This window comes from Caloenas nicobarica, chromosome Z, assembly GCF_036013445.1.
Source record: "Caloenas nicobarica isolate bCalNic1 chromosome Z, bCalNic1.hap1, whole genome shotgun sequence".
Classification (NCBI taxonomy): domain Eukaryota; kingdom Metazoa; phylum Chordata; class Aves; order Columbiformes; family Columbidae; genus Caloenas; species Caloenas nicobarica.
This window is the reverse complement of record NC_088284.1, coordinates 86774873-86785267: the sequence shown is the minus strand read 5'-3', so window position 1 is coordinate 86785267 and position 10395 is coordinate 86774873. Positions and strand designations below refer to the sequence as shown.

The following is a 10395-nucleotide window of genomic DNA, read 5'->3' as shown; positions in this document are numbered from 1 at the left end:
CCAAGAGAGTATTTTTGAGAAAAATTGCAAAAGGAGCTATGAACTACTAAGTCACGTAAGTAGGTATTCATTCTGGAACAAGGTTTGCAGCCACCCCGAGAATATTTTGTTGCTGCTGGAGTGTACCTAGTCAGGGAAAGAAAATATCCTGTGACAAATTAATAACTTGCAGAGGTTGCCGTGGCTACTTTGGGAAGAGTATGTGCGCTGAGACCTTTTCCCCTAACAAATCACAGTCTATTTTTACATGCTTTGTCAACATAAAAAAAGCTTTGTTACTTGAATTAAGTCCCGCTGCATCGCCTAGGATCAAAATGGGTCCTTTGCCCTCTATTGTGCAGTATTCTGATGAACCAAGAGTTATAACAGGAACATCTCCCCTTGCATCCTCTGCTGCTTTCCTCCCCTCCTCCCCTTCCAAATTAAAGAAACCAGGGCCTACTGTTTCTTTTTAACAGAAATTGTTTTAAATTAGCCTGGAGGTGTGGTTACTCCTGTAATCTAGTGCTTGTAAACATATGATCCTGCCAATAGAACAGTGTAGGGTATTTTAAGCTGATATGGAATGGACCTATGCCAAGAATATTTTTGTAGGAATAATTAAGTCTATTTTTCAATGTCATGCTTTGCTCTATGCAGCCTCAGTTATAAAATAATCCTGAAAATAATCTTGAATTGTCTGTGAGGAGGTAAGTTGGAAGCGTTAAAAATTATACTACAGCAAACACAGCAAGCCTTTCACTGTGTAAGCAGCCTGTTATTGGAAATTTCCTTCACTTTACATACGTGAAATCTGAAATTACTCTAAATGAATTGGGGTGAAGCTAATATTGTCACTACTTCCCTTTTGGATTTTATGATATCTTGTATCTTTTCAGGAATGGTTTGCACTGATCTGTAGAGCTTTAAATACTGCCCTAGTGAATAAACATTTCATTTCAGTAAACCATCTCCAGAAATAGATTTTTACCAAAAGTAGTTTGTTTTTAATAACACATGCTGGCTCTTGGAGTTAGATTCCTAAAGGAACCGTAAAATGCCTTTCTATCACAGCATCTGACTTCCCTTCTTTGTCAGTGTTTTAGCAGATGTGTTGGGTGCTCTGTAGTTACAGGTCAGCTTCTGTTTATTAAAAACAAAACCAAAACAAACCTAAAGGAAGAAAAGAAAACTGGGGGCAGGGGAAGGAGTGAACATATACCAATATAGGTATTCAGATTCTAAATTGAAAATGTTGTGTCTAAAGCAATTTGTTCAAGTTAAAAATGCAAACTTCTAAGACACTAATTTCAATCTCTGAGATGGTGCAAAGGTTGTTGTTAGGAAGTCAGCATGATGATTCCTTAGGATGTCTTTTTTAGTCAAAGGGCAGTTTTCACCGCCACTTTGTGGCTGCCAGTACTTTTCAAGAAAGAACCTAATTTCTGAAAGAGAAGCTGGTTGTAAAATATTTGATTTTGTGCATTTGATGTTTCACACTTCTTTTAGTGGTAGGCTGTAGACATGTATGAGCGAGTCATCTCGCTGATGACACCAAGCTGGGAGGAGCGGCTGACACGCCAGAGGGCTGTGCTGCCATCCAGCGAGATCTGGACAGGCTGGAGAGTTGGGCGGGGAAAAATTTCATGAAATATAACAAGGGAAAATGTAGAGTCTTGCATCTGGGCAGGAACAACCCCAGGTTCCAGTATAGGTTGGGGAATGACCTATTAGAGAGCAGTGTAGGGGAAAGGGACCTGGGGGTCCTGGTGGACAGCAGGATGACCATGAGCCAGCACTGTGCTCTCGTGGCCAAGAAGGCCAATGGCATCCTGGGGTGTATTAGAAGGGGGGTGGTTAGTAGGTTGAGAGAGGTTCTCCTTCCCCTCTACTCTGCCCTGGTGAGACCTCATCTGGAATATTGTATCCAGTTCTGGGCCCCTCAGTTCAAGAAGGACAGGGAACTGCTGGAGAGAGTCCAGCGCAGGGCCACAAAGATGATGGAGTGGAGCATCTCCCTTATGAGGAAAGGCTGAGGGAGCTGGGGCTCTTCAGCTTGGAGAAGAGGAGACTGAGGGGTGACCTCATCAATGTTTATAAATATATAAAGGGTGGGTGTCACGAGGATGGAGCCAGGCTCTTCTCGGTGACAACCAACAGTAAGACAAGGGGTAATGGGTTCAAGCTGGAACACAAGAGGTTCCGCTTAAATTTGAGAAGAAACTTCTTCACAGTGAGGGTGACGGAACACTGGAACAGGCTGCCCAGGGGGGTTGTGGAGTCTCCTTCTCTGGAGACATTCAAAACCCGCCTGGACGCCTTCCTGTGTAACCTCATCTGGGTGTTCCTGCTCCGGCAGGGGGATTGGACTGGATGATCTTTCGAGGTCCCTTCCAATCCCTAACGTTCTGTGATTCTGTGATCTCACTGACGTGCACAGGGCGCGGAGGTGCTGCCGCAGGAGCTGTGCCGTGGCTGGGAGGAGCGCTCAGGAGCAGGATGAGGTGCCACCCACCAGCTCTGTCTACCACACACCGGGGGGGCCAAGGCCCAGAACACAAGTCCGTTCGAGGCCGTAGAAAAATATCTCCCCTTAGTTCAATGGGCTTTGTGTCACGCTGTGGGCTTTGACCCACAAGAAGGTTGTGTAGAAGTTGAGGTCTTCTGGCAAATTTGGAACTCAGTGAAGTTATGTGAGACTTGAGCCTGAAGCTTTGAACAGTGGCCTTTCTTACCAAGATGGCATTCTGGGGACATGGGTAATTTTGCATCCAAATCCAGTGATGTGTTTATTCTGTGTAATTTAGTTTTTATGTTTTCTGAGAGCTGGGCAAGGTAGACAAGTGATCATAATTTTTTAAAATTTTTTTTTATTTAAGCCTTGTTACCCGTCTGTTTGTTTTGGCAGAAATAAATTTGATTCTGTGATATGCGGCATTCAGCACTGATATGTAGCAAACAACTGTGAGCACTGTTGCTTGTACCTGGGAATCCAAGGATATAAAAAGAGTTTCTGGATTGGGCCAGTCTAGTTTCAAGGTATTTACATCAGTATATTTAAGAGCAGAACTCGACCCATTAGTATTTTATGTTTCTCCCCTCCCTTCTTTTTTTTTAAATATCTTTGGTAGCATGCCATATGTAATGTTTGCTCCACATTTATAGTGGATGATGTTCAGATCTCCTTTAAAGTAGTGTAACACAAAACGTGATTTGTCTGGAAGAGGTGTCAATATATTCAAATCGTGTTCTGCAGCAGAAAGCTCCTCTACAACTTCTACTTTTTTTATACGTGTTTTTGGAAAACAGCTCGGCCTGTCATTAGTTTTCTTGCAAAAATTTCAGCTGTGAGATTTTTGTGAACGAAAGAGGAAAAAATCAATTCTCTGTGGATTCATAGTACTTGTATATGAGGATTAGGCTAATGCAGATTCACAGGCAAAAATCAATATAGATTTCAGAAATCCCTTCTGCTAACGATGGAACTGATCATGCAGTTCACAGCCCTAATTATGTATCTTCTTTATGAGACAATAGTAATATCTCTTCACATGGACATAAAAGTTGAATTTGACCTTCACCCTATACTAGTTTTTTTTTTTCTTGCTGGGAAAACATAAGTCAAGTATTAAATATGATTTGCTTGGTCAAGGAGTAATAAAAATGATAGGCCATTTTATAATTTGTTCAAAATAACCATACTGTAAGGAATAGATTAATCTCCCATCTTCTGTCCTCCAAAATAAGAAATATAAAGACTATTTCTAAAGTAGTGTTGTCTACAGAAGTTGCAGCATCAGACAGAGGTTTGCTGTGATTAGGATAGTTATCGCTGAGATTTTATGCTTTTATGAAGTAATATTGCAGAGACCTTGTAATCTGAGGGTAATAAACATTTCTCAAGAGGAACAAAAGACCCATTTCTTTTAAAGGGCTGCATGTTTCGCGTGAAACCAGCCACCTCATTCTGCTCGTTACGGAAGAGCAGAAATGGAGTGAAACCACTAGTGTGGTTTGTGCCTCCAGAGTGCAGAGCGCTGCTCCAGGCTGGAGCTGGTGGGGAGTGCGGGGGTGACGCACAGCCCCGCAGGGTTTACGTTCACCGGAGCTGCCGTGGTGGTTGGGACAGAAGGGGCAGTCAGTCCCAGCTCTTGCACTGCCTGCCGGGCTGCGTTTTGAGACACCCCAGCCCTGCTGGTATTTGGCATGTTTATTTCCCCAGAAAGGGCCTTCCCTCCTTCCCTCCACATATTCTGTTGAATATCAAATAATACTTTAAGTCCAACTTCTACCTTCCCACCCCTGCCACCTGTTTCTGTGATCTCTCATCCACTCACCATGCTAACAATTACTTCAGCTGTTTCTGCAATGGTATGTGGTTCTGCATGAAGGAGAAGCTCTTCCTGTGGTCTTGAACAAGGAGGATATTTTTGAAGCCAGTGTCTCTTGCGATGCTCACAGAATAAGCTGAGGGGTTTTTGTTACCAACGTCTCTGCTTTGATGCACCTGGAAAGGATAGAAAGAGTTTTATTTGGTACTCTCTGAGGGACAAGTAAGGCTCCCCGCAAGCATACATCAAAGAGACAAATTTTGACATCTATTAATGACATTTTTGGTTTGTGTACTTTTCTTAAATTAAAAAATATGTGAAAAGAAACACTTGGATTAGTTTGGGCTGCTGATCTGGAGATGCATCCGTTCTTTGTTGCTTCTAGGATAATGCAGCATATGGTGGTTATTGCTGGATTAAAGGAAAAGGCCCAATTTTAATTCCAGCTGTGATCATGTGATTTTTTTTTTTTTTTGGTGTGACTTGCAAAGGCTGATGAGGAATGGATTTGGAATATGGGATTTGAATTTTATGACCTCGATATTCTCTTAAAAGGGAGCTTTAAATTGTCGGTTCTTTACGGATTGTGTGAATGTGCTGGAGCTGCGATGTTAATGGCAGTTGGGCCCAGCTGGTGTTGGTTAGGACCATCTTCTCGAGGACACTCCACCATGTGACTGCAGAACAGAGACAAATATAATTTGTTAGGTGTTTAGAGTAGTTCAAATTAAGCGATTAGGCCTGAAATTGTCATTTTGAAATGTAATGTGTCTATAAAATAGAATGTGCAAAAGATGTTTTAGCTCACGATTAAGAACTAAAATGAGGAGGGAAGCCCTAGAGATTATGATAATTAAGCTCAGATGGAAGAAAAATCTCTAGATGGAAGAAATTCAGAGCTCTACAGCCTTTTCAAAATTGTAGTTTGTTTGCCTTCTATGCTGCCATGTACACAATGGCTGAAGTTTCAGTGTTCAGAGGGAGATTTTGCTCTTTTGGAGAATTTTGTTCTTTCCAGTGTTATGCTGAAGTAATGTAGGAGGGGATTTACAGGGAGAATAAAATTCATGGAGAGGACCTTCCGTGCACTTTCAAGTATACTCAGCATTGTCCAAAAGAATAAGTAAAATCTCTTGACCTCATGAATGCTTCCAGATACTTTCCCATTTCCTTCTTATACCTTTCAAACATAAACATGTCACTTCTGTAGTTGATTTTGCTTTTTTTTTGGCTAATTTTTGCATGATGAAAAATCAGGTTCTTTTTCTCTTCAACATGAACAATTTTTCCCTGAACAAGGTCACTAACAGATTCTTCAAAGCAAAATCTGCCTGGTGTGTTGCTGCTTTTCATACAAGCAGCATTCTCCCTCTTTTTAAACTTTCATTCTCAGACTTCCAGGATTCAGTCAATGCTTTTCTGTTGCTCTTCACACGTTTTCCTTCATTTTCCCTCTTACTGGTTCTCTGCAATAATTCTTCCAGATTCTCATACCTTCTTTCTGTATTTTCTCTGTGACTGGCTTCTGCATTTAAAGCTTCAAACAGTATTTTCATGTTAGCGACATCCAAATTCCATTTGAAATCTTTTCACAGCTCTCTGGGTTTTTCATTCTTTGTTCTGAATACGTGGTTACCTCCAGCACAGGCCCAGTCGCTGTTTGTTAACATCACCATTCTCAGTCCTGATTGCTAAAGTATCGATCTGGACTCTTGAGCCTTTCCTCCTTTATGTCGGTAGACAAATCTTGTTGGTTCTTCCTGTGTATACTGCTTGTTTAAATTCCTGCGATAAAATGCCTTTCTTTGCTTTAGTAACTAGTTTTCTTAACTAATACAGTTTCTTCCAGTTTCACCTCCCTTCATCTCTCTGCAGTCCTGCTCGAGCCTATGCAAATTCTTACTTTCTTATTCTGTACCTCAAGATACACCAAAGCCTGTCGATCCACTGAGTGCTTTCTTTCCAACTTCCTTATCAGTGACACGATTGTTGTCCTCTGCCTTGTCTGCTGTTGGTCCAAAGTCTTCTGTTTTTTCATCATCTTCCTGCTGTTTTTGTTTCCCTGTTATTTTATTTCCTTTGTCCCCGCAGGGGCATCTTCTTTTCTGCTGTTGCATGCCCCGTGGAGGTTAGACCAAAAGGTCTACATGGTATTTTTAAAAAAATAATTGATATTAATGAATAATTATTATAATTAATTAATATTAAATTATTAATTGAAAAGAGGAGAATCTGGTTGTTTGTTCTAAGTAGTGGGTTATCTGTGCAATTCAGGAACTTGAACATGAAACTTTCCACCTTTGTAACTTGTTATTGGGAAAAGAGGAAGTGGCACTTAAGGGTTCTTATGAATAATAATTCACTTTTAGGAATAATTTAAACTACAACTTTTTTTTTTTTTTAAAACCGATAACTTCGAATTGATATTAAAGAATCGATGAATAGAACAGAGAATATTTAATAAGCTTACTGAAGGTAATGCATTTCATGTTGATTTTCCAAGGTTTAGGAAGATGCATGCATCAAAGTAAGAGCCTTTTCAATGCTTATTCCTCATACTTGGCATCTCCCTACTGCTGTTATAATGCCATCTATCTGGACTGAATACAAATTAAAAAATAAAACCAAAGCAAAACTTATATTTTGGTTCTAAATGCCTCAGTGGTATGCTAGCGGTATGTGCTTGCTTGTTTAGAATTCAAAGTAGGGTGAGTTTTGTGGTTGATATTTATGGTAGAACATTTTCCTCACCAATCCTTACTAGTATAATCCAGTGTGAGCGCACTCCTGTGAAGGGTAGAAATGTAGTGTATCAGCTTTCACTCAAGAAATGCCAGAGCACTTAGTATTGCTTCGTTTGAAGAGCTGGGGCTTTAAGAAGAAACACAAGGCTCTTATGAATTAAAAGTGAAAATCTTAAATTGGGCAACATGTGATAGCTTCCATCTCAGATCATATATGGTTTTATATACATTTGGGAAGTAACAAATAGAGACAATAATATAAGTGTATACTAGTGCAAATGTTGAAATACCTTGTTACCTTCTAGCATTTGTAGTGCCTGGCTACCCTGTGCTTCTCTGAATTTTTAAATCTGCCTTTTTATTTTGCATTTCTGTTAAATTTTATGGGCTTATGAAGGTCTGAACACTAGAATATTATGCATTAAAAGTAACTCTGACCAAAACTCCTGGGTTAGGATGCTTGTGGAAAATCAAGCTAGCTATTTTCATTTCTACATATAACATTTTTCATGTATTCGCATCATGTAGCTTTCTATACAGATTTTTTTTTCCAGATAAGAAGTGTAAAAAATCTGCCAAAAATACATTTGCCTGTGCAAACATGTACATGTATAGTCATAACTACCCAGATATTCACAGTGTTAAATGTCTTCATGCCATTTGAGGCAGGTATTTAATGATAATCTCTTACAGTGAGAAAAAAGTTATTCACTTTTAGGAGGATAAAATACATTAATTTGAGTGAAATTGCCATGAGGAAGCAGCCTGTATCTTTTCTGACAGGTCTCAGTGCCTCTGAGGAAAAAGAGCAGGTAACATTGTGTATAAGTAGAGTACTTTGCTTTTTTCTCCTCCATAACTTCTAATTTCTGTTAGTTTCCTGGTTAAATGCACTAAATTGTTTCTCATTTCTCCTCATGCTAAAAAGAATAACCTAGTATATCCTCACATACATCTTAAGTAATACTGTTGTTGGTCCCTCTCCTTTCCTTCTCAGTTAAGATCCTGTTTAGTCCTATTTTAAAACTTCTGTTGTGCTTCTTTAAGTCATTTTAAGGTGGTGTTTGCTGGCTTTGGCTGATAAAACCAATTATGCTTATAGCTCTGTACCTCAGGAAAGTAAAAGAAGTGCATATGGTTGTATAAGAATGCCCTAAACTTTAGTTATCTGGAAAACTTTACCGGTCTATCTTGTGAGAATTTAGGCTGTTCTTGTTGCTTGTCAGTAAGGAAATCTGTCAGGTCTGGCTGTAGGCTCTGTTGTTTCTGCTGGAGAGTTGGGATCAGAATGAGTGTGGAAACTTTAAAAAAAACAGCCGAGAGCTGAGCCGGCACAATTTAGGACTGAGTTCTTAATGTTGAATGAGAACTTGTAGACAGCATGTGTTTGGCTTTCGAGGAACACCAGAAGTTAAGAATTTTTATTATTTATTTTCCAACAGAAGTTCATTCAAGATCAAAATCCTGTTCTGTTACCTACTGTTCCCCTCTGCAGGAACACTCCTTTGCTTACCACAAGTCTTGAAGTCTTCCATGTTCCAGCTGTTACCTGTAAATTTATAGAGTATTTGCCAAACTACCTGATTTCCTAAGGATAATGTGGTGATTTCTCTGGTCAAAACCCATTCTGACCTTGAAAAGTAGATGTCCAGTAGCTCTCATCCTGCACCATCTGCAGTCACTGCTTTGACCCCAGTCCCTTATCTCTTCCAGTAATAGCTCACTTGCTTCTGCTTCTCCTTGAGCAGAGGGAGAGAAAAGAAGTGGAAACAGCAACACCTTCCCTGCTCATCCTCCTTGCTTATGATTAGAAATGGAAAAGGGGAGCTTGCTCTGTAAAACTCATAAAAGGGAAGCAAAACTGTTTTTCCTACAGCCTTGCTTGAAAGAAAGGGAGGAGAGGAGGGGAAAAAGCCAAGGAGACAGCGAATGGCTACATGAGAAGCTCTGCCTGCAGGTGCTTGATGAGGAGAGGGACATGATGTATGATGTATGAAAAAGAAGCAAAACAGCAAGAAGGAAAAATTGAAAAAATGAAAGCCGAAGCATGTGATGATTATGGAATTAAGAAGCGGATCGAGATCTTACAAGAGTCACGAGTGATGATTCCAGACTGCCAGCGCAGATTCGATATTGCACATGCAGATCTTACTCAACTACTAGAAAACGAAAAAGAATTGGAAGAAGCTGAGGAGTATAAAGAAGCACGTTCCATACACGAGTCAGTCAAGCTGGAAGCCTAGAAGTTGCCCTTTGCCCCAAGAGGGGTCGAGCGCCGCTGTAACTGGACTCGCGCTTTTTCTTGGCTTTGCCTGTATTGCTAACACTGACAGCGTGAGCAAAAGCGATCCCCTGCGTGTATTGGGAGCAAGCATCACCACTTGCTTGGCAGTCACACCAAGCACAAAGTTTTTGGTTCTAGCCTCATGAGAGGAGGATTTGACCTGAGCAGGTAGAGGAGATCCAGAGCCACGCATGTGTGAGATGGGGAGATCGGTTCATTTTGCTGAGTGTGTGGAATGTAAGATGAGCTAAGCCAGCCGTCTACGCAGTCCCCTTATCGATACTTTACAATTAAAGGCTCATTTACTGTTAAAGTCCTCTAAAATAATACATGCACAATGCTGATGGAGAGATCGGTATTGTGGCAGAACAGGCAGCGTGCAAGTAAACGAGTCATAGTCATCTCCTGCTGCCTCTCGCCTGCCATCAAAGATGCCTATTTTATGTAGCAGCCATGTGAATGTCTATTAAGAAGAACCATTAAAACACTAAGGAGTAGTTTGTTAAAACAGTATCAGAGGAAGTGTTAAATTTGCTTAACTCCATTTTGTTAACTGTTCCGTAATCTTTTGTGTTTACCTGACCCTACCTAGATTGTGCAGTATTTCTATTGTAAACGTGAATAATTCCGGATACTACTTTAGCTGTTTCGAAGCTCAGATTTAGGGAGCGTGTGACACATAGTGCCTCCTGAAAACCTGCATGCTTTGCAGTAGATGTTTCTCTCCTATGTTTACTGAAATAGAAATGGATATAGTGTTTGCTTCTCAAATTTTTGGTCTGACTCCTGTGACTCTGACTCCAGTAAGTAATGTCAGTAGCATGGGTAGATGGATCTGACAGGGTTGAGAACTAACAGCATGTCAGACGCTTTTCTCCAATGAAGGCTATAGATCAGAGCTGGGAATCTGCTGGAGCCGGAGAGGGTGACAAGGGAATAACATCCCTTTCTCTTCCATCGACAGGAGTAATAACTCCTGGCTCTCTGGGGACAGATTGTAAAAGCCAATAGCCAGAAGCTGTGAAGCAGGGAGGGTAGAAGAATTGAAAATTAAAGA

At 40.5% G+C, this 10395-nt stretch overlaps 1 protein-coding gene across 1 annotated transcript; it reads left to right on the top strand.

Moving 5' to 3' along the window:
• The first annotated feature begins 9039 nt into the window (after positions 1 to 9039).
• LOC136002473 (tubulin-specific chaperone A-like) lies at positions 9040 to 9297 on the top strand. The gene has a single exon (XM_065657537.1). The coding sequence runs from the start codon at positions 9040 to 9042 to the stop codon at positions 9295 to 9297; it is 258 nt and encodes an 85-aa protein (XP_065513609.1).
• Positions 9298 to 10395: the final 1098 nt, after the last annotated feature.

Bases quoted from the DNA above. Each gene is read 5' to 3' on its own strand.
- LOC136002473 (XM_065657537.1), top strand. From the start codon at position 9,040: ATGATGTATGAAAAAGAAGCAAAACAGCAAGAAGGAAAAATTGAAAAA.